Consider the following 26,146-nt stretch of genomic DNA (forward strand, 5'->3'; position numbering starts at 1 on the left):
GAGACAACAGAGTGCTACAGAGTGTACGGGACCTCCTCCCGGAAGCATAGGCCCCATGTTTTTGAGCCACCTCCACAAAGAGAAGGAGCCAAGCCCCCAGCAGTGCCAGCCAGGGCCCGGTGCTCCCGTTCCTGTCACTCGGTCCCATGCTCCCAGGCACACGTGGTCGTTCTTGGCCGTCTTAGGTCACACTTGCTCCAGGCACTGGGGGCGCAGATGGCCGGGCGCAGGTTGCCGTTGTTTGTGCTCAGGTGGATCTGACGTCTGCAGAGAGAGGCAGCCTGTCCACTCTGCAAGGCACAGAGCAGAAGGGGCTGAGAAGGGCCTGGGCTTGTAAAGACAAGAGTCCTGTCCTCGGGCCCGGGCTGGGAGCCACACACCCATGGGACAGGAGTCCTGCCAAGGGCACCGAGTGGACTTCTTTTGTTGGGAGGAAGAGGTCTGTCTCCAGGGAGAGCTGCAGAAAGGTCAGCCCAGTGCTGTGCTGGCAGCCTTCCAGAGCCCTCCGTGTTCCGGGAAGATGGCTGCCAGGCCTGGTCACAGTCTAGCTGATGGCTGCCATTCCCCTTCTACCTTAGCAGATTTTCTCAAAGGGGGTGGGGGAGGGAGGTGTTGCAGAAGAGACAGCTGGAGGCTAGGACCCTCGGTGCCCACAGTTAGTGGCTTAGGTCAGAGGAGATGAATGGGGTGTGATTCTGGGACAGCCGAGCCAGGGGACCGGACAGTAGCTAGCCTGCGCTCCAGCCAGACCTGCCTGAGCTGGCGTGGTACACCTCGATTCTGAGTAGGGCCAGGCCTTGAGACATGCTGTCTGAGGTGAGAAGTCCATCTGCCCCAGGTCAAGGCAGAGGGACTTGGTGTTGTCACCAGCTGGATCAGCAAACAGCCTCCTCCATGATGGTCTGAGAAGGATTTATGAAGGAGTAGGTAGGGCTCGGGGACTTTCCAGGGACGCTGATGCCCCCAGGGGCCAGTGACAGTGCCGGGGAGGGACCCCAACGTGAGTTCTGGTCCTGGAGGGAGCGAGTGGGAAGAGAAATGTCCCCACTCATTCCCGCCCTCCCTCCAGGACTACTGGCATCTCCCAATTGCTCACCCAAAACAGAAATGAGAAAGCCAGAGCCTAGTTATACAGCCCATGGGAGTCGGCTGCAAAAGCCCAGAGAATGTTCCAGAAAGAAGCAGGAATAGCCAGCACTGGCCTGTCGGATGATGATGGGAAGTGGCTCCAGAGAGCAGGGACTACCCTCTTCTGTGGTGTTCTCCTGGCCAGTCAGATGCACCTTTCAAGTTCCCCTCTAGATCTGGCTTCTGCAGTGACCCGAGTGGTGGTCTGGTGGTATACCGAGTCCTGGTGGCCCGGGCACCTGTATCTGTCCCCTGAGGTCCCCAAGTCATACCTATTAGGAGCAAATCTTTTTCCCTCTCCACTGCCAGATGCAAGACCACGTAGGCACCAAGTCACGTCCCAATTGGAAGGCAGATGTGCCACGCATGCGGGCAGCCAAAGACACGAGCTTCTTGTTCCTGCCTTTCATGGTCTATCGCAGGAGTGTGGAGGGACCACAGCAGGCTACTTAAGTCAGCCCTCCGTCTCTGGCCAGGACCAAAGCAAGTGTCCCTTCCAGTCTGCAGACCCTTGGTGGAAGAGCCCCACGGTTGGCTCTGTGAATACAGTAGCTCCCTCCGACCCCCTTATCTGTGGTGTGTTACCTGTAGTCAGCTGCGGTCCAAAAGCAGATGACCCTCATCCAGAGACGGCCAGTGTAGCCACCCGACGCCCACATTGTGCACCTCACTCACTCCTGCCCTCTCGTCTCGTAGGCACATTAACCTCCCACACCCCACAAAGAAGGGGGAGTTAGGACAGTAGCAGATTTTGAGCAAGACCACGTTCAGGTACTTTTATTAAAGTTTATTGTTACGGCTGTTCACTACTGTTGTAACTGTAGCTCTCTAATGGCAGTGTTATTAAATCTCTTACTGTGGTTAATTTATAAATGAAATTTTGCCACAAGTACACCTGTATAGGAAAAATATGTATGTGTGGGTTCCATACCGCCTGTGGGTTTGGGCGTCCCCTGGGGTCCTGGAGTGTATCCCTCACAGAGAAGGGGGAGCGACCTTGTTCCCTGGGCACTACTAGGGGCAGCAAGGAGAGAGGTCTTCCTTCTGAGGTTCAAGGCTGAGCTTTGGAGGCTGGCCTGCAAGCAGATGTTCATGGGTCGGGTGCTGGGCTGGAGGCCGCACAGGCGGGGCACAGGGAGGGCACCCTGCTGTCGTCTGAAGAGAGCAGGTTGTGCCCACCAGCAGGTCAGCTGTGACAAGGGAGCTCTTCTGAGGCCAGACCGGAGCAGGTCACAAAGGCCCGAGGATGGAACGCACAGGGTCTGAAAGGGGAAGGAAGAAGGAAGTCAGCGTGCGTAGGGACCTTGGCCGGCGCCTGTTTTCCTGTCACTGGAATAGGAGAATAATGCCTGTTCTCATGAATAGGTTGGGAGCCTAGGCTTAGAGTTTCAACCCTTGAGGTCCATGATCTGCTTCCCTTTCATTCCAAGGGAAGAAAACAGGCAGCAGCAGCAGGATTTTGAGAGAAGCACCAGGCCAGGATTGTCTAACTCCCCACTTTTTCTGAGACACCCTCATTGCACCAAGTCCTGGGCGCCCCCAGATGAATGACGCCCCAAGAGCTGATTTGTCAGAGGGGGCCTTTGCTGCAGCTGAGGTTCAGAGCTCTCAGGAGAAAGGTGACATGCGTCTCAGCAGGCCCAAAGGCTGGGGGGAAGCTACTGGCAGGCCCCAGGCCAGAGGCCAGGGCTGCATGTTCCCCTTGGCAGTGCCTAGAACCTTCCGTGCCTTCCGCACTAGCCTGAAAGCCTCTTGGGGGGGCTGTGTCCTTCTCCTCACCCACCCCCCTGCCTTCTAGGACCCCCTAGATATATAACAAGCTCCCCTCAGGCCCCTTTAGTGAAATAAGACAACTCTGGATTGTCCAAGGCCACTTTTAGCTTCGAGTCCCTGTCCCCGCTGCCTGCGACAGTTTGAGGCCACTATGTTGACCTCACAAGGCAGCGGGCACTCAGGAAAGCGGCTCGGTCTCCTGTGAACCGGAGGGGACTGGGACAAGGGAGGCTTGTCCTGCTATTTTTGGAGAACTGCGTGCTGGGCTCCAGCGCCAAATGCACAAGAGCTTGTGTCCCACCAAATATTGTTCCCGTTTTTCGGTGGCGTAAGGGGAGCAGAGGGCATCCATAATAATAACCCCAGCCAAGGGGGCTGTTAGACTTCACAGTCCACTGGCTCCTCCTCGCCACTCTTTGCTGCCGCCACTCAAGGAAACGGGTCCCAGAGAGGTTAAGCAGCCCGCTCGAGCTCACACAGTTTGCACGTGGTGCAGTGGGGATTTGAACCAGAGGCCCCCAGCCTTAATGACTGTGCCGCCTCACCTCTGGAGGTGAAAAGCCCTTCCAAAGCGGAGGTGAGAATTGGGAAGGGTTGCCATTAGAGGCCAGGAGAGGGAGTTTTTCAGCAACTGCGGCAGTGAACGGACCCCTCCCAGGCTCCGTGGGCGCACAGCAGTGGAGAACAGGGTTGGAAAGAAACGCCAGTCTGAAGGCTGCACGCAGAGAGGGGCCGGGGTGTCTTGCCTGGGGCCCCCCACCCAGGCCCCCTCCCTCCCTTCTCTCTGCAGCTCAGCTCCCACCAGCTGGAGCCTCGTGCCCACCCCCAGCCCCCCGCCCACCCGCCTGCGTCCCCGGGACCATAGCTCCTCAGGGACCTGGACGCCGGGACGGATTACCCACCATGCCAGACTCCCGACTGACTTCTCTCCCCCAGCTCAAAACCCCAGCTCCCCCAGTCAGGCTGTCTCTCTGCAGTGCCAGCTGAGAACGCGTGTGTTTTAAAGCTCGGAATGGGCCATTTCGGCTCGGAGTCCAGATGCAGTTTTATGTCCGCGTGGAAAAAATGCAGAGGCTCTGCTGGCAGTCAGAAAGAGTTTTTTAAATTAAAGTAAAACAAAAGGGAGGGGGAGGAAGGGAGAAAAAGTTTCCTGCACCTGGCCCTTCTCAGAAAAGCGCAACGAGAACAGAGCATTTCTGTACCTGGACCGCATGTCTTATTTTTAAAAAAGTGCATGTCCCACCAGTTCTCACCAGTGATTTTCAGAGTTGATTGTTATGGAATATCCACTGCAGGTGACCCCCCCTCCCCGGGCATGTTGTGTGTTCATCCCACGATTAGCCCCATTTTACAGATGAGGAGACCGAGGCTCCCAGTGGGGCACCTGACTTACCCAGCGTCACCTCAACCTCTGTAATGAAGTACCACAGTCTGGGTGGCTGAAACCAACAGAAATTGACGTCTCCCCATTCTCAAGGCTGGGAGTCCCTGATCAAGGGGGCAGGAGTTGTTGGGTTCCTTTCAAAGGAAGTCTGTTCCCCTCCTCTCTCCCAGCATCTGGTGCCCCTGTTTCCACGGGGCACCGCCCATGTCTGTCTTCACTTGGCTGTCTCTTATGAGGCCACAGTCATACTGGGTTAGGGGGTCCGCCTTCTCCAGGATGCCCTCGCCTTTATTTGACTACACCTGCAAGGACCTGTTTCCAAATAGGGTCAGAACCCAAGGTACCAGGGGTATGGATTCCAGTATCCATTCTTGAGGGGAGCTTGGTCCAGCCCGTAACAGTCACGCCGAAGGTGAGGGCCAGAGGCGGCTCCGTTCCAGAGTGGAGCTCTCCTGGTCACACGCCACCTCCTCGCAGCATGGAGGAAACAAGAGGGATGCATCCCTGTGGCCCCTCTTCTCATACCGCATGGTGCTGATGGCAGCCCAGAAGCAGACGAAGACACCATCGTTAGCCACTGTGGCTTCCCAACCAAACGAGCACCTGGGGCTGGCCCTGGCCATACCCATGGCTGGCCCGCGGCCTCGCTGCTGGGAGAAAGAAATCACAGATGCAAGAAGTCAGCAGTAACAGCGCAACCAGGACGAGAGCTAGCATCTATTGAGCACTTACTGTATGCCCCACACATTCTAGGCATCTTCCACTTAATTCTTTCTCCTCTCCCTTAGAACCCTGAGATTGGAAGGCCATTAACATTCCCATTTCACAGACCAGGACACTGAGGCCAGAGAGATTCATTAACTTGCCCAAGGTCTTGAAGCGAGGAGGTACAGGACCTGCCCTGCCCAGACACAGTGGCTCCGGAGTCTAAGCCTGTGGCTTCTGTGAACCACAGGAGAGCTGCAGGGCAAGCCCCAGGGTGGTGCCACTTAGCCTGGGCCCTGGTGACATTTAAGAGCGAACTCATCAGTACCGTATGGTTCCATTCATCTGAAACGTCCGGAACAGGCAGATCCAAGGAGATGGAAAGCAGACTCGTGGGGGCCGAGGGCTGGAGGCTGGGCGAGGGTGAGGAGCGACCAGTGCCGAGTGTGGGGTTTCTCCAGGGAGGATGGAAGATGACACGTTCCAAACTTGACACGGTGGTGGCCGCACAACTCTGACTGCCCTGAAAACCCACAAGCTGTGTACTTTAGAGGAGTGACTTGCATGGTGTGTGCCTTCTATCTCAGTAAAGCAGCCCCAAACACCAGAGAGGGGGTAGGTAGAAGTTGGAGGCCAGGAGCAGCGAAGAGCGGGAGGCCAGAGCTGCTGAGCCCGGGGAAGGAGCCAGCGCCTGGGAGGGCAGGGGACGCCCTCCTCGGGGCTGGCGAAGGACAGAGCCACCAGGGAAAAGCGAGGGGCTTGTATGGCTGGTCGCCATGGCTAGGCAGGGCTCGGCTTTGTCCCATGGCGCTCCCCCAACGGCCCGATGGGAGGCGAACCGGCCCATGGGGTAGCCCTCCCCAGACGGGACACAGTGTGGGAGGAAGCCGGCCACGGGCCCAGGCACCAATTACAGGCAGATATATTGACTGCACGTTCCCTCGCAGCTCTCTCCCTGGGAACGTAACCTGCTAATTGAGTTAAGTGCCCAGCAGCTCCCACACCCTCGCTGGAGAGCAGGTGTCACAAGGGCCAGAACCTGGCCTTTGAGCTTGAGGTGCCGGCATGGGGTCAGGGGACAGGATGAGCGTCTGCTGTAGGTCTCCGCTAACTCGCCGTTGCATTTCCTGCCCTTGCTCCCCCAGAGAGCCTTCCACGCCCTGTGTCACAGCACCCACCTGTACGGCCGGAGACTGGTCCTGGAGTGGGCTGACTCGGAGGTGAGCCTGCAGACCCTGCGGCGGAAGACAGCCAAGCACTTCCACGGTAAGCGTGCCATGGTGCCCGGGGGTCTGTCCTTGCCTGGACGGGCTGCTGCCATCCCTCGACGGGATGCTGATCTGTGCGGACGGCGCCTGTAGCCTCCATACCCTTTGGCTGGGTTGGGTCATTGGGAAGGCCTGGCAGGAAATTGGGAAAGAGGAGCACTACTGAGCACTTACTGTATGCCCCACACGTTGTAGGCATTCAGGGAGTTTATCCCCTTCCCATTCCACCAGCACCCCCTGCCCTGGTCCCCCGCCTTCCGTCCTGGCAGGTGGCTGGCTGGCACTGCCACCCAAGGCTGCGGCTCACGTCTAGTTGCCCTCTCTACCCGGCACTCTCTGTCCAGGTCCCCTTGGCCAGCCAAGGAGGTCACTTGCACTGAAACCCCTACTCTCTGCCTCCTTTCCGGTGGACCCTCCTGGGTTACTCCGTTTGAGGGCCGTCCATTCCCTGTCGGGAGCCTGATGGTCACAGGACCTGACTCCCACCTCTCACACACTTTGGTGGCATCCCGTGGCCTCGCGGATTATTCAGTCCCTCCCCAGAAAATACTCAGTGAGTGCCTGCTCATTCTAGCACTGGGGTGCGGCTGTGACCTGGCTGGGTGGCAGGTTCTAGTGGAAGAGGCCGGTACATTACTTGAGTGGGTGGTCTAGAAAGGTGTCCCTGAAGAGGTGACATTTGTGCCCACGAGAGGGCTGCCTGAGCAGTGGGGACCTTGAGCTTAGCACCTGCAGAAGCAGGGAGGCCAGCGTGGCTGGAACAGGTAAAGGTGGCGAGAGTTGGGGGCCGGCTTGCAACGAGTCTCATCCTATTCAGCAAGGTGCTGGGGAGTCAGGTAGGAGGGGACAAGGGAAAGTCTCAAGAACACTGAGCCACACCGGGCGTGTGGAAGGAGAGGCAGGTGCCCCCGACTGTCCCTCCCAGGGTGCACCCCTGCACTTGGGCTATCAAGGAACCTTTGAACTTGAATCCCATCTCCACGCCTCTCCCATGCATCTCAGAAGTGCATTCAGGGCCCGGCAGGAAAGGGGCAGCTGCTAGCCTCCTGCCCACTTAGGATCCTGTCAGCTTCGTGACGGGTGCCCAGGAATAGCCTCCCCCGGCTAGGAATGCGTCTCTTCCTCCCACCTGCCCAGGAAAGCAGGCTTGGTGAAGGGGCTCCATAGTCCCATGGCATCAGCCACGGCTGCTCTGAGGTCTCAGGTGCCAAGCTGCCTTCCTCCACCCAGGAGTCCCAGGGACAACTGGAGGGTTTTCAGCGCTCGGGGTTTCCTGGGTGGACCAGTTACCCAGGCGCCTGCCACTGCTCCCCTCACCCATCCCCACCAGCAGTGGGGAGCCACAGTGTGACCTGGGGGGCAGCCTGGGGTATTGGCTGCAGAGCCCACCCTTCTGCCACTCACCACTCACGTAGGGATGGAGCGTGGAGCCAGGATGTGACTTGCCTGTCCCAGCCAGTGACACTGGGTCTCCCTAGTCATGCAGCAGCGTAGGGGACCCGGCAGAGGAGGCGGCCCTTACAGGGCTGGGAGTTTTCCAGTTGTTGGGCCCAGTTGGTCTTGCTCTGGACTAGCGAGCAGGGCCTCTGAGCAGTGTCTTGGGCGTGCAGACGGCCCCCCTCCCGAGGTTTGCTTTGAGCACAGGGCGTAGCCTTTGACTGTAGCTCAGCCTGTGGACCCTTCAGATACACCAGGGGCCTTTTCAGGCCCAGTCCCACGTGACCTCCCCGAGCGCACGCGGTGGTGCTCTGTGCCTCCCCACATGCTCTTCCCTCTGCTCAGAATGCTTGGCCCTCCGGTTCGTTTAAGCAGCCAAGGCCTGTGCAGCCAGTAAGACCCAGCACCTCACATAGCAAGCCCCCCCTTTCTCTGCCCCCTCCTTCGGTATCTGCAAGGGCTCTGTCCTCCCTTCCTACACTTCCCTGCCTTGTCGTAATTTATTTCATTATGGTTTTCTCCTCGCTGGACTGATGCCTTTCCCCGCATGGAGACTGTGTCCTTGGCTTCCTCTCTGGGCCCCCGTGCCCGGCCCCATGTCCAGCATAGGCCAGGCCCCCCGTTGGAGGCTGGGGAAGTTACCCGCAAAAGTACACGAGCGACCTGAGGAATCAGGACTGAGTACACAGTCCCCAGCTCACAACTCAATAAGTCCCCAAATCCTGATGTGCAGAAAGGGAACCCGTCCCTATTGACAGCCATTGACAGGCCCAAATGCACCCGTCGGCAAATGTTTGTGTAAGGGCCTCTGCCCACGCGTCGCCTCCACCTGCCCCTGGGGCCAGCAGCCTGCAGGCTCAGCACTTCTCCCTCGCTCGCGGAGAAGCCCCCTTCGATAAATTGAGTTCCAGAGACAGCGTTATTGCCTCACCCCAGCCGAAAGGCTTGGTCAGGGGCGCCGCTGTGGGATCGGCCGTCTCTAGTATCGGCTGCAGGCCGAGGCCCACACAGAGCAGGTGTAGTCCCAGTGGGAACAGAGGCAGTAGCGTTTGTCCACACAGGTTCCCGGGAATTCCCCAGCAGCCCTGTGAGATGGGCATGATGAGCCCCGGTTGTGTTTTTTGTTTTTTTTTTTTTTTTTAATTTTAGGATTTTATTTATTCATTTGAGAGAGAGTTGAGAGAACATGAGCAGGGAGAGGGGCAGACTCCCCCGGGAGCAGGGAGCCAGTTGCGGGGCTCGATCCCAGAACCCTGGGATCTTGACCTAAGCCAAAGATGAACACTTCACTGAGCCACCCAGCTCCCCTTGATTAGCCCCATTTTACGGATGGGAACACTGAGACCAACCAAGCATTGCAGTGACACGTGACTACTCCTGTTTATTAAGGACTCACTCCGTGCTGAGGTCTATCCTCAGCCTCTGACCTGCGCCGTCTCACTGAGCCCCAGGACAGTCGCAGCAGCTCCGGGTGCTTCTGTCTCCGTTTTACAAAGAAATCGAGTGAGGCACTGCCCGTGGTCATGCGACCGGAAAGTCACAGGTTGGAGCTCTAGGCCAGCTCCAGAACTCCCACCCCACCCCACCGCCCTGTACTACTCCATACTAGCAAGTGCCGTCTTCCAGAAGTCTGGGGCTTTGTTTTTTTTTGTTTTTTTTTTTAAGATTTTATTTATCTTATTTGACAGACAGAGATTACAAGTAGACAGAGAGGCAGGCAAAGAGAGAGAGAGGAGGAAGCAGGCTCCCTGCTGAGCAGAGAGCCCGATGCGGGGCTCGATCCCAGGACCCTGGGATCATGACCTGAGCCGAAGGCAGACCCACTGAGCCACCCAGGCGCCCCAAGTCTGGAGCTTTTATTAGACCTGGGTATATGAGTGTTTCCTGCATGGCTTCCTTCATCCTGACTCGTCCAGACCCTGAATGTAGACTGTCCAAAAATGGAGGCAATGAATAACAGGTCATGATGGAAAATGTCAGACAGCCCTTTGGAATTAACACAGTGTGTCCTCCTAGAAGGCCCCAGGGGGTGCACATTACCGTGTCCCCACTTATAGGCCGGGAAGCTCAAGTGCAAGGTGAGGTGAGGGCCCCAAGGTCAGTTCTGAGGGTCAGCCCAGCTCTGTGTTTGGACTCCCTTTGAGTCCCCCTGGAGGAACATGGCCCTCAGGTTCTGGAAGGGGCCATGCGCTCTGAGCTGACCGAGTGTGTGGAAGTGAGTATTGCCAGACCCTTCCTGAACCAGGGGAAGATGGGCAGGGTCCTAGCAGGGAACAGAAATTACCCCAGGGGTTGGCAGGAAGAGCCTGTAATGCAGAGGTGAGGGTAGGGGCCAGAGGTGAGCAGTACTGAGGAGCAGTCCCCCTACTCCCCACCTTATCCCAGGGCCTGTAGGGGTAGACAGGGAGGAAATGATGTCCCTGGGGTCCATCAATAGCAGGTCTGCAGACACCCACTCAGTCCCCTAGTGTAGAAGCCCACAGCCAATGCCAGAGAACCCCGCAAAGCAGGTGGGGAGCGGCGGGAAAAGTGCCTGCAGCTGCCTCTTTTCCCACCTTTCTCCCCTCTGGGTCTCCCTTTGGCCCATTGCATCTATAAGCCAGAGGACCAGGTCCCCCAGGGACACCTGCCAGGGGACAGCAGGACAAAGGATGGATCTGGTGGCCCCAGAGAACATCCAGCCCATGTTGGGCCCACGAACAGCAGCAGGGGTGTGCTGAAGGGAGGCCTCCCATCTGGAGGGGTCTTTTAGATGCGCACCCGCCTGCCAGACCTCCACGCTGGCCTCACCCGTCTGGGTTGAGAAGATGATAGAACAGCAGCCTGAGAGTAAAGTCATTCCCAGTCGTGTTTCACAGCACTCTTGCCCAAAGAAACACATGATAATCCTCTGAAAACAAAAGAAAGCTCTCTCCAGAACACAGCAAGATAAGACACAGGGATTTGTACCCTAGGATCCGTGAAACCTTGTCTTCGCGGCTCCTAGTCTAGGGCTGGCCTCAGAGGAGCTGAGCACACCAGGAAATGTTGTCATCCCAGGGTGGGGGGGGGGGGTGCATGCACGTGTGTGTGAGCAGGTCTACCTCTCGGGCAAGAGGATCTGTTGTCATCAGATTTTCCATAAGCTCCTGGTCCCCGAAAGGTTGGCTGTAGGAGAAGGAACGTTGACCTTGTAATCCAGGAGACCCGGTTTCTGTTGCTCCCTGGCTGAGTAGCGGGGGGTGGGGGGGAGTCAGTGCGCCTGCCCGCTGGGCTTCCGTTTCCCCTTCCACAACCGTTCACCAACGGTGGCGGCTAACAAAGGCGCCCCCTTTTAGAATTGTGGGGATGATCTGTGAGTAACAGAAGCAGCACGAGCTGCCCTGTTGGTTTTCTCACCCGGAGGGCACCCCCCACCCCCGCAGGGCAGTCCCAGGAGGTAGGGACTGTGTCTTCCCTGTTTAGAGATGAAGGGAGAAGGCACGCAGAGATGAAGTTACTTGCTGGGGCTCACACAGGCCGTGTAGGATGGAAGCCAGGTTCGAGCTCGCGCAGTCCGGCTGAAGGTCGCTGTACTCAGGGCAATGGCTCCATCCGTCCTTCCCACGTTAGCTGGACCCTGGGGGGCGGGGGAGGAGGAGGGTTCGACAAGTCAGCCCAGAACAGGTGCTCGGGAGCCCGCAGTCTCTCTTACTGACCCCTCCATTGTGTGTCTGAGCTTTTTGGGGAATGGGAGGTGCCCCTACAGCCCTGAATGTTCAAAATAGGGCTGCTGGCCTCCTGCTCTCCTGGCTGGACCCTTCCCCCCGCCCCCTGCTCTTCCCCTTCCCCCTGGAGAAAAATACCCAGCTCATTTGTGTCGAAATCTGCATTGTTCAGCGCTTCCAGGGCCCTGGCAGACTCCGAGGGCAGGTGGGACCCATGCCCAGTTTCCTCCCTCCACGCCGAGCTCTGCCAGGAAGGCACTCAGGTCTCCCGTGGAGGCTCCGGCCCCTTTTGCTCAGCCCGAGCCCTGAGGCCACGACAAAGGGCTCCCTGTGGAATGTGGGCTGGGGATGACAGGCAGGCGTCCCGACCATTCGGCAGGGCCAGGCACGAAGCTTGCTGGCGAACCAAGAGCTCCGCAGCCCCTGTGACCAGCCCCTCTCTCCATCCACGAGTCCCTGATGAGCCTAGGTGAAGGTGGAAGGTGCCGTGTATGGTTCGGGCTGGATAACACTAATTATTATTATTACTGCTGTAACAACTTTCATCTGTTAAGCCTTACTCCGTGCCAGGTGTTATCAACGGGCGGTCGCAAGTATTAATTCTGGAGAGTCCTAGCAGGTAAATACCATCATTCACTCCTGCTTTGTAGATGAGTAAACTGAGGCACAGAGAGGGCAGACACCCTGCCCAAGGGGGCACCCGGTTACTAGCGGCCGAGTCAGGAGTCAGACCTGGGCTTTTGGCCATCCTGCTAGACTGAGTCTTTGTATCAGCAGGTATGTGCTGGTGCCCCTTCCGCTTGCCCCGGGGTGTGTCCCCATCCCAGCTCTGTGACCTCAGGCACCGCGCTCAGCCTCATCTCTCATTCATATGGCGGGACGAGGGTGCCTACCTCCGCTGGGAAACCTTGGGGCTCAAGGAGGCGATGCCGCTAAGGTTCCTGGCACAAGTGAGCGTGTGACAGATGTCACTTCCCCCGTCTTTCCTTCTTGGGGCCGCCCAGAGCTCTTTGTTGACCTCGCTTCCCAGGCCAGCCGGGCTGAGGAAGGATGTGCTCGGGGCAAGGCAGAGAGACCGGAGAGGAGCCCCGGTTTTTGCTGGCTTGTAAACGGCGAGTGCACGTGCGTGGGTGAGAACCTGGAGATGCCCAGCACGTGGGCCCTGCCCAGGGCCGGTGCGTTTGCATCTGACTCCGGATGGCAGCTTGTGGAGACGGTGTCCATAATGCCCTGCCTTCCGACGCAGGTGTGGGAGCGAGCCATGCTCCGTGCCAGCCTGGTGTTCACCACTCACAGAAGGTCCTGTGTTGGCAGCCAAAGAAGCTTGTTTTAAACCTCCCCCAACCCCCGCCGCCAGCTTCCAACCCTCTGGAAGCCTCCATCCTGTCCCTTGTCCCTGTAAGATGGCAGGGTGTCACGTTTCTCCCTTCTCAGGTGAGGCCTGGGATATGCCCGTGACATTGAACAGCAGTGGCCAGGTAGGCCTCTGAATGCCATTGGCCATGTTGCTCTGATCGTCACACCAGATGGAGGTGCCCTGAGAGGGCAGAGCAAGACAGCCGTCCTCCACAGAGCCGTCCGCTCCCCTCGCCCCTGTCCTGCCCCCACCTCCCCTCCCGGCCTAGAACCGTTTTCCCCTCTGCCCCTCGCGGCCCCCGGTAGGTGAAGTGCTATTCTTCAGCCCTCGCGTGTGGGAGGGTGAAAAGAGAGAGCAAGGAGGGAAGAAAGAGGAAAGTCGGCCACTGGCTGTGTCCTTTTCTTCCCGAGCGTGTTACAAACCAGCAGGGTCGAGGCATCGAGAAGCTTTCAGGGCCTCGGCAGGCCGCGGTACCCGCAAGCAGCACCGAGAGAATATAATGGTAGAGAAGCAACCCGCCCGCAGAAGCCTCTGTTTCAGACCCCGCACAGCCAGGGAGGCCCGGGCAAACGGGCTTTTACTTGGCCGGGAGCGCGGCTCTGCTTCCCGCCGTTGTCTTATTCCAGCTGGGAGGACTGATGGGCTGTGGTTAGCGGTTGTACCTTTCACCTCCGGAGCCGGGAGCGCAGACATGACCGGCATGGCAAGCGGCTGGCAGCGGCGCCTCCCCCGCCCGCCAGAGCCGGCCCAGGCCGGGGCGGGAGATCCACTCTCTCTGGGTGCGGGCCGGAGATCCGCTCTCTCTGGGTGCGGGCGGGTGCCCGGCCGGTGCGGGGGTGGGGGGCTGGGGGTCACGAGCCTCCAGCACACGCTGCCCCCAGCCAGGTGCTGATGGGGACCGGAACCAGGTGGGGAAGGGGCCCGACTGCCGGAGCCCTTGTCCCGGCAGCCTGTCCCCCGCCCCTTCGCCCGCCGTGGTCAGCCAGAACATGAGAGATCGGCCCTCTCCCTGGTACCCCTGGTGTGCTCGGTTCCCCCATCATGCTCCTCACCCCATCTTCCTGCCACTCTGTGTTCCTGTGTGCGATACTCTGATGTCTCTTCTCCCCGTGAGGCCCTGCCCTCCAGGGCAGGGGTCCTTCTCCGCATCTCCCCGTCACTGTGGTCCTCTGCCTAGCACCGTGGGCGCTCCTTAACTGTCCGTGGGCCGGGCGCACGATTGTCCCATCGGCCCATTCTGACCCAGCGTCTCGTCCCTAGCAGCGATAGTGCGGGAGTCGGTTCAGCCCCTCCTCACTGTCACCCCATGGGAGAGAAGCCTGGTTGCAGGGACACTGGACAGTTAGCCGTGCAGCCAGCCCAGAGCCCCACTTGGCCTGAAGCCAGCTCTTCCACCTGGAGCCTCCTCCCACCACCAGTCTAAAAGACGCAGCCATGTGACTTCGTATTAAAGACCAAGTCAGGTGCTGGAGAAGAAGGGAGAGGGCTGAGTGGAGGACCTGCTCTGCGCTGGGAGCACAGCCAAGGGGTTCGGGGATGCAGTCCCGTTTTGGCTTCCCACCTCTCTGGAAAGAAGTGCTGTTCCTGTCTTCCTGAGGTGCACACTGAGACCCAGAGAGGTCTAGTGAATTGCCAGAGGGCACACAGCTTTGCATACTGCAGAATAGCTAACCCCAGCTCACCATATCCTATTCCGCAGAAGCCCCCACATCCCCAGTTGCCCCATCAGACTAGGCCTCCCAATCCAGGTAGGGCAGTGGTTGCAAACCAGAGCCCACAGCCAGATCCAGCCTGCAGCCTATTTTTGTAAATAAAGGGTTTTTGGCTCACGGCCGTGCCCGTTTGTTCCCACGGTCGGTCCAGCCGCGTGCTAGCGCTATGAGGGAGGAGAGGGGCTGCCGCGGAGACCTGTGGCCTGTGAAGCCAAAATGGTTTACTGCCTCACCACTTACAGAAAAGGCCTGCCCTGGGGCTTGAGAAATGGCTGCCCTTATTTTATCTAAAAGCCACGGGGGTAGCTAATTCCTCCTACCATGAGCTCTCCTTTCTCAGAGCATATACAGTTCTAGAAGCATCATGGTCACACCCGCCCCCACCCCCGCCCCCTGAAGTCTCTGCTTAAGAACTCCAGCTCTCCCTGGGAATGAGGCCCCATCATTCTGCCCCTCACTGGCTCTGTTCGTTCATTCATTCATTCATTCATTCATGTGCTCGACTCTGCATTAACCACCTCGTGTTCAAGCCTTTCTCAGCCCTGAGGACAAAGCAGTGAACTAGAGAGAAGTCCCCTGCCCTCGTGGAGCTGGCATTTCAGGGGGAGAGACAGATGACAAAAGAGACAAATAACAAAGTTAGGACGATAGCAAGCCCTATGGAAGAAATCAGAAAGGATAGCAGGTGCTCCTGGGAGTCGGGAAGAGTGGAGAGATTTCCCCCTCCTCTTGTCACAGCCCTGGACTGGAAGAAGTTTTTCCAAGGGGTGTTTTTTTGGTGGGAGGAAGAAAGCCAGCCAGGCAAAGTTCCGGGGGATAAACATTCCAGGCACAGGGACCCGTAGGTGCAAAGGCCCTGGGACAGGAACATAGTCATAACAGGCCACCATGGCTCTAAAACAGTTCCAGGGCAGAGAATGCTAGGAAACAAAGCTGGAGAGAGGCCAGCAGAGCTCCTTGTGGGGCCTGGCAGGGAGCCTGGCTTTTATTCACCATAAAGCAGGAAGTTCCTCAAAGATTTAAGAAGGGAGGATTTACATTGTCAGACCTTTTCCTCCCTGTTCCACAGGGCCTGCATTGTGGAGGGGCAAGAATGGAGGTAGGAGTCCCATCGTGGTCCTCACAGCAAGCAGGAGCAGTGGCCTGGGTGGGAACAAAGACCGTGGGGATGGAGAGCAGGTGGACTGAGCCTGTGTGGTGAAGGGAGAGTCAGCCTAATTTACTTCCAGAAGGCATGAGGGAAATTAAGGCCGGTGTGGAGATTTCTGCTTGGAGCCACTCAGGATGGTGGTGCCTCGTGATGATGAAGCCCAGGAAGCTGGGAAAAGCAGGTGGGGGTTGGGGGAGGGTGCACATGGGGTTTGAGACACTATTAGGACTCCCCATGGGATGTCAAGCAGATAGATCTATGAGTTCGGAGCTCAGGGGCGAAGTCTGGACTGAGATATAAATTTGGAAGTCATCAGCATACAGATGATATTTAAAGCCTGCAACAGTTCACCATTCCCCCCCTTCCATAACTTAATCATTCCTAGGACGGCACATTTTCAAAAGATCGGGGACCAGGAGAGCCCCTTATCCCTATGCCAGCCCTTGCAAATATGCCTTCTTGATCTTGGCCATGAAAACATAATCATCAGGCTTTAAAAATCACAGTCGGTAAAGTTCAAGCAAGTATGTGAAGTCACAGAATTTATTATTCAAAATATCCCTTCGCTGTGGATCTTTCCAGCTTCCTGGAGACAGAAGGTTCCTGTAAGCTCCCCACGCCTCATTTTTATTCCTCCATTTGGGTGCTTCTCCATCCCTCCTTAAGGCTTCACGGAAGCAGGCAGCCCTTCCTCCAGAGGCATGAGAAGAAGCCGATGAGGGCGATTGTGCCACTTGCCACCACAGGGACAGGGACCCGAGGGCCTGAGAGGCGTCTTACCCCTGCCCTCTTGGAAGGGCACTGCCTTCCCTGGCCAGAGTGCTGTGTTTTGTTCCTTCTGGGCGGCACCAGGAGAGAGGTTGAAATTGGCCGGGAGACCAGCTCTTTTCTCAAATGCCCCAAGCCGTCCCCGCTGTTGGAGGCAGAGTAGAGCGAAGCCACATGAAGAAGCGGGAATTGTTTTCGTCCCGCAGCTCCTGGGCAGCAAGGGTGCAAATGGCCGGCAGTAGGGAGGGACCCACATTCAGAGAGCCAAAGGCTTCCCTCCTGCCGAGGTGCTGGGGAGGCCAGAGGGGCCCGGAGCAGGCAGGAGCAAGTGTCTCCAGGTCACCTCCTCCTCCTCCTCCTCCTCCTCCTCCTCTCCCCTCCTCCCTGCCCCACGCCCTGAGCCTCTTGGAGTGGTGTTTTGGAAATATTTCCAGGCGCTTCAGCAATATCCTCCCCACTCTCTTCCCCTTCCCCCGGGAGCGGCTGTCCGTGCGGGGAAGGCACTTGCTCCCAATCCAGCTAAATTGTTATTGACTTGTGTTCTCTGCGTTCCGCAAACATTTCACTCAGCCGTCGCCAGCGAGGCCAGGAATCCCTGCTAGGGCTAACGGGGAAACCAGCTGTGCCGGGCCATTTCTCCTGCTCTTCCTCATCGATCACAGAATTCAACTGACAGAAGGAGAATTTCAGAGCGACTTGGGAGGGGAAGGGGCTGGGCCCGGATTGGACAGGGGTTCGGGGACCTGGGGACCAAAGTGCTGGAAACCGGGGCAGGAGGAGGGTAGGCTTTTCCTCCAGGGTTGTGGCTGGTGGCAGGGGGCGGCCAAGTTGGCTTCTGAATTGTCGGTTGGCCCAGGCCGGAGGAACCCACGAGAAACAAGACAGGGAGATTTTCGTTACTGCTTCATGGCCACGAGTGAGACTAGTGGGGTTCTGTAGACAGAGAGGAGACCATAAATCAGAGGCTGCCCAGGTGAGCCATCAACTGAGCTCTGCCAAGGGTCTTTGTTTTACCTATAAAATATGCACAGGTGGGGTTTGGTTTTGTTTTTGTTTGTTTGTTTGTTTTTAATGAATCACCACTATTTTGCTTTCAGAAGATTTGGCCTGGAAAATCGAGATTCTGGCCTCTGGAAAAATTAGGTCTGACCACGCTGGTGCTGCGGGCCCGTAGAGCAGCTGGGGCTGGGTTGCCCTATTGTCTCCCTTCTGTGCCTGCCTGACCGCTTGAGGCCCGCGCACATCCAGATCTGGTGCGGATTTCCTTCCGCCTTGACGCCCTGAGGACACATTACCGTGTCCTCCCTTTCTAGGGCTCCCTACTCCCACCCCAGGGCTATGCCAGGAGGAGGGGGCAGGAGGTTCATGCCCATCAAGCCACTACTAGAAATGGAAAGATCCCTGCAGGCCCAAGGCAGGGGAGTGGGGTATGCCTTCCAAGGGTTCCACTTCCTTTTCCTTTGCTTCGTGCAATGAGTCACCTTCACCTGGCCACTCCCTGCCTCTCCAGCCTGCACCAGCCTCTCCAGCATCTGTAACTAATGCAAACACATGCAGGACGGAGCCTGAAAGCCCCCAGGCTTAGCCCGGCTCCACAGCCCTACCACAGGCTAAATCCATGGTAATCCAGGCCCTGCGGATGCGGAGCTTCCGGGCCAGCTGCGTGGAACGCACGGAGGAAGGGCCACCTTCCAGGCTGCATGCAGTCTCCTGCTTCCCAGCGAGCCAGGGCCCTGAGCACCGTGGTGATCATCGGTCTCAGTAGCCAATGCCCGCCCCAGGCCACTCACAGCAGAACCTCTGGGGGTGGGGTCCCAGCTTCGGTGGTTTCTAGATTATTCTCTCGGGCAATTGGGTGAAGGCCGCCACTGCAGGTAGGTGGTGCTGCGGGGGCTCTGTCAGTCCAGTCCTTTTCTGCCAAGAGCTCTTTCCTATGGGGGGCTGTGGCGCCGGCCACTGAGCCCCGGGACCGCAGGCATCACTGGTGTGATGGGCTGTAGGGTGAGTGTGGTTAGGTGACTTCCCTAGAGCCACTGCTTGCGCATCTGACAAATGGGACAGTAATACCACGCAGCTTGTGGGATTTCTCCCCGTGCACACCCAGCCTGCCGCTCAGAGCAGCAGGTGCCTGGGACATGGAGGCCCAGGGAATGCGGGGGTCCTCCTCTGCCTCTCAGCTTCTCCTGGTCAGCCCTCAGCTCACTCCCACCTGGGGGCCCCCGACATGGCACCCGTGGCTGGCGGTTTTGAATATCCTTTAGAGTTTTCTGCACGGCTGCGGCCCTAGCCCCAGGCCTGGCACAGAGCATGTGCTCCCTTTCAGGTGGGTTCACGGGCCCCCTGGGGCCGGTCCTCCAGTTTCCAGAGAAACTAGAAATGGGGACTGTTGCATAGCATCTCCCCTTTGTTTGCGAATTAGTAACTCGTTTTTTAAATCTTAAATCTTATATCGAGTCAACAAATGCAAACGCTCTACCGGGGACCTGTGTCACGGGGGAGGCTTCCTTCCCTTCAGTCACCTGGTCACCTGTAGCCATGGTGTCCTGGTGCGGGTTCCCCAGGGGCAGAGCCTGAGACGCGGACTTGGCTACCAAGCAGATCACCTCAGAGGTAAGCCCAGGAAGTGCATGAGGAATGGGAAGGAAGCGAGGGATCCAGCCCAGGACCGCAGCGAGCGGGCCCACCGTGGGCAGCAGGTGCTCACCCCAGCCAGGGCCCTCCAAAATCTATGGGGCACACACCTCAGAGCTTCCCCCCGGGAGTCGAGGGAGCGGGGACATGTGTCCACCAGCTCCCCATGAACACATCTCTCTGGTGGAGGGTTTCTCCGGGGGGCTTATATCCCCAGCCCCTCCAGCTGGCCCTGTGCCGCGGCATCACATACCCTGGAGGCCAGAGACAGCCAGTGACATGTCCCAGAGCCACGCACTAGTGCTGCGGGCAGCCACCAGGGTGGGGCACCCACAGTGGCTCCGGCACTGGCCCAGGGCTACTACTGCTGCCCCTCTTTGGTGTCCGTCCTAGAGCCGGAAAATGGGCCAGCCTTCCCTGAGCACTCGCCAGGGGCTGTGGGGAAGACTTAAGCGGCACCCATCTGAGCGAGCAGAGTACCTTCAGTCATTGTGGGACACACAGGCGGCCCAGCCCGGAGCAGCGGGCTCTGATCCTGGCAGCCGGGGTTCAGCCTCCCCTGGCTGCCGGCACCTGCTCCTCTCAGGGCCCCTGCAGAAGTCCCCCGTCCCCCGCTCTGCTCGCCCTTCCTCAGTGCTCTGCCTCTGGAACAAAACCCCATGAGGCGCTTTCTGTCATCCTCCCAGCAGCCCCCTCCGCGCCCCCCCCCCGCCCCGCTCGCGCCTTCCTGTCTGCCTGCCTGCCTGTGCCTTCCACGCAGGGCGACAGCGCCAGCCAGGGCCGGGAGAGAGACGCGGGCTGGCATTCTGTCAAGGAATTAATTGAAAAATAAAATCATTAGATGGGAACTCCAGAAATGCAAAATGGTGGTTGGAGGGGGGGAGGGGCGGGGAGGGGGGCAGGACTGGGGGGTTGTTGGGGGACGGCTGAGTTTTTTGTCAAGTTAATTTCTTGGGTATTGATGTTCGGTGACATTCACTTGTTGTTTATCTCCGGGTGCAGCTGTAATGCTAAAAGAAAATGCACAGCTTGTTTCGTTTATTTATTTTACACCTTTCTCCGATTCTGCATTATGTTTGTTTGGTGAAAACCCACTGAGGCTTTTGATGTCGGAGAAGTGGGATTTCAGCAGCTGTTTCCTGCAAGCAGGGTGCTCGGCGTGCAGGCAGGGCCGGCGGGCGGTGCTGGGGGTCCTGCGGTGGGGACTCAGGCTGACGCGTCCCCTGGTGGCAGGCGTGGGGGAGTGGCAGGTGGGGGGGCCGACCCGAGTCGGATGCACCAGGCCCGCAAGAGCAGTCACAGATCCCAAGTGCTGAGCCCTTAGTATCCGGGGCTCTGTGCATAGGCTCGTATACGCCCATGGCCGCCCTGGGAGGCGGGTCCTGTCTTCACGCCCCACATGTGGACAGGGAAGCTGAGACACTGGGAGCTGAAGTGACTTGCCCAAGGTCACCGAGCCATTTGGCAGCAGAGCGGGGACCTCAGATCATCTGACCTGCTGCCTACACCACTCACCCTGCAGGAGTCCGTGGATCCCCCCCCCCCCCGTTTTCCAACCTGGGGTGGGGAATGGGTACCATACCTTCCTTAGCCTTTACCAACCAGATCGTCTCACTCATTTATCTAATAGCTAGTCATCGATCACCTGTCATCAATAGCCATCTTGACAGTTCCCGCCCTGTCGGCGCCCACCGGCCGAATGGCAAAGCGAGACACTACACCAACACCCACAGTGACAGGGGTTAGAGCAACAGAGATGTCAGTCTGGCCGCCACCCGCTGGGGCCCAACCAGGGGCCGGTCACTGCTCCTTTCCCTCCGTTAATTCTCCCCATGGCCCCCTGAGGTCGGTGTTGATGGTGCCCCCGCATTACAGGCAAGGAGACTGAGGCAGCAAGAGGCTGGTCAAAGGGGCCTGAGCCTGCATTCCCGAGTGTGTACGTTAAATGCTGAGGGAGGACATGCAGGGTAGCCAGGAGAGGCTCTTGCTGGAGGGAGGAGCCTGCACCTGCTCCGGGCAGAAGGAGGGACTTACCGCTGGGCCTGCCAGTCAGCTGATGGTGGCCACAGACAAAGCAAGGGAGGAGGAACTGTCCTGCCCCCGTCCCAATTTTATACATGAGGGAGTGAACCTTGCGGGGTATGTGCCCCCCGCCCGAGGGCACACAGCTGGGAAAGTGCCAAAGCCAGGAGTGTGTGACCCTAAGGCCAGATGTGGTGACCACACGCCTGTCTCTGTGTCTTAGGCTCCCATGCAGCCTTGGCCATGGCCTCTGGCCCGGGCCAGGCAGAGAGACACCCCATGGCACAACCCAGACAGTGTGTGTGGCCTGCAAATGGGACAACTGAGGCAGGACCCCAGGGCTGCTTTCTGGTAGCTGGGAGCCTTGTGGGGTGCGCCTTGCCCTGCACCTCTGTCTCCCCAGCTGCGAAATGAGGGTGATGGCACCCCCTCCTGCAGGGGGTTTCTGGGCCTCAGTTTCTCCAGCCAGATCACCCCTCCAGGGCCTGCCACGGGATTGGCCCTACTGCCTCTTCCAGGAGGGGGGGCTGAGGCTCAGAGTGGGAAGGTCCCACCGCCAGCGAGGGGAAGCAGGGGATTAGAACTCAGCTCTGGGTGGCATGGCTTCTCTTCATTCTGCTATGGCTGTGTCACGGAAGGTTTGGCTCTTAAATGGTTGTCAGATGGCTGCAGAGGAGGAGAGCGTCTGGTATCCAGTGACTCAGAGGAAGGCGAGAGGGCAGCTGAGGGCAGGGCTGGTATTCTAGGCACAGGCGTGGAAGAACCGGTTCACAAGTCTTGAAGACCGCGATGGCCGCTCCCAAGCAGACTGAGCATGGCTGGTGCCCGTGGGCCTCGGGGCCGAGGTTGGGAGGTGCCCACTGGTTCAGAGGGTGGGACATGCCAGGCAGCCATGATCACAGCCGCCTGCAGGAGTGAGACCAGCACTGTGGGGTCAGAGGGCCGGAGCTGGGAGTCAGCTAGGTTCTGGCCACGTTTCCATTGTCATCTCCTCCAGGAAGCCACCGTGATAGCCCACATGAATCAGGTTCGTCCCCACCACGGCACTAACCCTGCCATAGGTTGTGGTTGTGTGGCTCCTTCTCTGTGTCCCCTCACGGGACCAGGAACGCCCTAGACGGGGCCGGTCCCACACACTCCCAGGCCCGGCCCAGAGCAGCCACTGCCTAGTCTCTGCTGTGAGGGGATGAAAACGTGAACAACGGTGGTTCGAGACTGCTTTGGGTTTGGCCCCTGCTTCTGTGTGTCATTCAGCAGCCCGAGCTGTTGAACCTCATCTGGGCCTGACGTCCATCCACTCAGCCAACAAGTACTTTCTGAGCATCTGCTGTACCCGCGCGCTGGTCTAGGCCTTGAGGGCGCGGGCCTTGACCGTGCGCGCGAACACCGCTTCCTCCTGGAGCTGGCCTCCCAGCGGGAGAGGCAGACAGTAAGCTGCACAGTAAAACACGGGTGAATGCCGTGGAGAAGCACGGACAGGGAAGTAGGGCAGGGGCACTGGGGGCCTTGTGCTTTTCAACAAGGAGAACGGGGAGTCCTCCCTGCAAAGCTGAGTCCCCCACGTTGCTCCCTGGGGGAGGAGCGCTCCAGGCAGAGGGAACAGCAGGTGCAGAGGCCCGGAGGTGGGGGCCAGCAGCCAGGAAGGGACCCTGGGTGGTAGTCGCCACATGAGTACGTGCAGGGGAGAGTGTAACCTTCACAGAGGCCAAGGCAAAGGGGCCACAGGAGCTGATGCCCTGGGTGTCCCTGAGAGCGGTCTCTGGGAGGGAGAAGAGAAGCTGTCCACTGTCCTGGCAGCTCTGGCCTGGATGGGGAGAGAGGCCACGGCAGGGGTGGGGTGTTTGGGATGCCAAACCGGCTGAGGGCTTGAGCCCCAGGACGCACAGGAAAATCTCGCTCCCTTGCCGGTGCCTCCGTGCCGTCAGGTGGTGGGAAAGACCAGAGAAACCTTGAAGGTCAAGCCCACGGCTCTGCCACCGCAGCCCAGGAACTCGCACCCCCATTGTTAGTAACTAGGAGGGGGCGTCCGTGCTGGGCTCACAGGCCCTATTTCACTGCTCTTCTATTTCCCGGCTCCCATTACCTGCCCACAAATTCAATTTCCCGAGGCCATTGTGCACCTCCAAAGCTTGGCGATTAGAAGGAAACCCAGAGCGTGGAGGAGGCAGCGAGGAGAGGAAGCGTGTGTCTGAGCCCAGGGCTGCTGCCCCTACCCCCTGCCCATCCTGCCCCCTCTTCCTTTCCATTACTAACAGTGGTGGGTCCAGCTGCTGGACCTGTAGGCTCCTGCGCCCCCAGGGTGGGGGGTAGGGGGTGAGGGCTCTGGAGAGACCCACATGGGACACAGGGCCCCTGGCCCAGCGTGGAGTCAAGACAAAGGGTCACAGGGAAGTTTGTCCCCGCGGGAGGACTTCACAGAGGAGGTGCTCTTTGAGGATGGGGTTGGGACTGTCTGCGGCTGCCTCTGAGCAAACCCTCGTTCTCTGGGACCAAGGCTGGCTGTCAGTGAGAGGTCAGACAGCCAGAGGGGCTGATGGCAGGTCGGGCCTGAGAGCAGCCTCCTCCCACCCCCAACCCTCCTGGGCAGTTGTCCCCATCTCCCTGGTGTTCACAGCCAGCACCGGACACTCCTGAAATGTGGGGAGACTGGCTTCGGCGTTGCTGGGCTTTGAATTCTGCCTCCAGCCCTTGTAGCTCAGTAACCTTAGATTTCCCTGTCCGTGGCCCAGCTCCCTCCCCTGTAAGAGGCAGCCATCACCCCTACCTGCAGGACTGGTGGTTGTTGCACACAGTAGGTCCTCAGTGGTGTTTGGGGCCCAAAGGGACTGTGTGAGCTGAGCCCAGTGTGCGTTGTGGCCATGCCCTGCGTCTGCCTCCCCTTCCCCTCGCCTCGTAGAGAACTCCTCTGCATCCTTCAAAGTCCAAGTGAAATAGCCCCTCCCCTGCAGAGCTGCCTCTCAGTGTTCTTCCCTGCATCCCTCGCTGGCATCTCGGAGCATTTCACCCAACAGCCACTGAGCTCCTGCTCCATCAGGCGCCTTCTGCACCATGAAGAGTCTGTAGCCTCCAGGAAAGCCGGAGAAGCTTCTGCCTTTTTCCCCAACAATTGCTCTCGCTTGACCCGTCCTCTCTGAGGGTGTTCCACGCTCTGCAAGCCAGCCCGAGATCCGTCAGCCTCTGGGCTGCTGGGAGAGGCCCTCCTCGCTCCCTTCCTAACTGGAGCCCTTGCCTCTGTGGGTGGAAGGAAGCCAGGGAGGGGGTGGCGGGCCGAGCCGAGCTGGAGAGTTCCTGGGGCCGGGGAGAGGCAGCCCTGGGGTGAAGCCGCAGACTGACTATCCATGTTTCTCTCTCCTCTCCTGTGTTCTCTACACCCCCGCTTTGGCTTCTGGTCCCCTGTGCCCCCTCCTCTGACTCGCTGTCCTCCGGTGCCTCGTCTCCTCTCTCGCCTTCCCGCCCTCCATTTTGCTCCTCCCGGTCCCTCTCCTTCCTGCCATTTCTCTCTCTCCGCATCCCACCCCCTCGGCTGTTCTTTCCTCCTCTCTTGCCATCTGGGCTCCCACAGAGCCCCCGAAGAAAAAGCGGTCTGTGGTGTTGGACGAGATCCTGGAGCAGCTGGAAGACAGTGAAAACGACAGTGAGGAGCAAACCCTTCAGCTGCGAGCTGGCACCGAGAGGGTACGTGGCTCCAGGGCCCTGGGGACTGGGGACAGCCGCTCCGGCTTCTGCGCTCCTGGCGTGGGGGCTGGGGGGGTGGGGGAGAGCCAGGGGTGGGAATGCAGGCGACCCCGCCCTGCCCCAGCCTGAATTCAGAGGGGACGGTGTCCGGGTGACACGTTCCAGCAGTCCCCACACATCCGCTTTGTGCCTGGCACCCAAGGGCCGTGGGGCGGGCAAGACACAGCCGTGATAGGAAGTTTCTCGTGGCTATACCAGGACCTGGAAGCCTGGCCGTCCGCTGCTCCCAAATGGGGAGACGGGCCCTCCCACCCTGCCTTGCTGGTCAGGGGGTCAGGGCACACAGGGACTCGGGGGCCTGCCCCCGTGCAGCTGCATGGGATCAAGTGTGGCATCAAGAGGTCAGGGCAGGAAGCCCCCATTCCACCCCACACTGGCTGGGGATCTTGGCCTGGTGACCTAACCTCCGTGGGCCGGGTGTCTGCCTTGCACCCCGGTTCCCACCTCAGACAGGTTTAATGGGGAAAACATGCCGCCGTGGTCTGTGAACTGCCCCCGCCGCAGTGGAAGACCAGCTCAGAAGCTTCTGTTCTTGGCCTCCCCTCCAGGGCTGCTAGCTGGAGCTCCCACGTCTGCCGGCCATGTGCAGGAGTGCTCTCAGCCGGGGACCTGGCCTCTGTCCTGCCCTAGGATCCCCAGGGACGTCGAGTCTTGGTTTGACCACCAGGGGCTGACCCAAAGCCCACATGCCAGCCGGTTGAGCCTAAGGTGCAACTCTGATGGCCGATACGCCTGTCACGGGCGGACGATTCTGAAATGCATCCCGGCCCCGTGGAAAGGCTTGTCCCAGACTTGGGGCACCCGTGCGCACACCCCACTCCAGCCTGGAAATACGGCCTCTGCCGGGATGAGGGGTCCTGCACTCAGCACATGCTGGGAGCCTGCCTCCCGGCGAGGAGGGAGCCGCTCGCTTCTCTCCCCTGGGTCCAGTCCCAGCCCCGCTGTTCTCAGCTGTGCTGCTGCAGACCATTCAGTGAGGGCCCCTCTGACCCTCGGTTTCTCTTTCGGTCCAGTGGGGGTGGTGTGGTGCCTTCCTGGTGTTTGACTACCTCAGTCAATCCAAGTAAAGCCCCGAGGAAACGCCCATCAGCACTTTTGTTACTCCTTCATTTGGGACCTCTGGCTGGGGCTCCCGGGGAGAGTCCGGGAACCTTCTGACTTTGCAGAGAACGTGGTCTGTGCATTTTGGAAGAAGGAGGTTCCAGTCTTCATCCAGTTTGCCGAGTGGCCTTGAATCTGAGCAACGCTCTCCAGCGCAGGTAGCCATGTGAGGCTCTGCGCATGCCTTACGGCCCACGGGGCGGCGCTTCCTAATCGGTCCTGCTTCCCCCCTTCCTCGTTCCCCAGCTTCCGCAGCAGGCTGATCTGTAGATGTCGGGTATGTGCGCCG

General features: G+C 59.0%; 1 protein-coding gene across 1 annotated transcript in view; it reads left to right on the forward strand.

Annotated features, from left to right (window-relative positions):
• Positions 1-25,845, forward strand: part of RBM19 (RNA binding motif protein 19) — a 116,388-nt gene extending 90,543 nt beyond the window's left edge. The window contains exons 23-25 of the mRNA XM_044244211.1: positions 6,136-6,256; positions 24,584-24,696; positions 25,305-25,845. Of these exons, the coding sequence (XP_044100146.1) occupies positions 6,136-6,256; positions 24,584-24,696; positions 25,305-25,313 (243 nt within the window). The 3' untranslated portion in view covers positions 25,314-25,845. The remainder of the gene's footprint in view (positions 1-6,135; positions 6,257-24,583; positions 24,697-25,304) is intronic.
• Positions 25,846-26,146: the final 301 nt, after the last annotated feature.

The sequence above is a fragment of the Neovison vison genome, chromosome 3 (genome assembly GCF_020171115.1).
Source record: "Neovison vison isolate M4711 chromosome 3, ASM_NN_V1, whole genome shotgun sequence".
In the NCBI taxonomy this organism is placed as follows: domain Eukaryota; kingdom Metazoa; phylum Chordata; class Mammalia; order Carnivora; family Mustelidae; genus Neogale; species Neogale vison.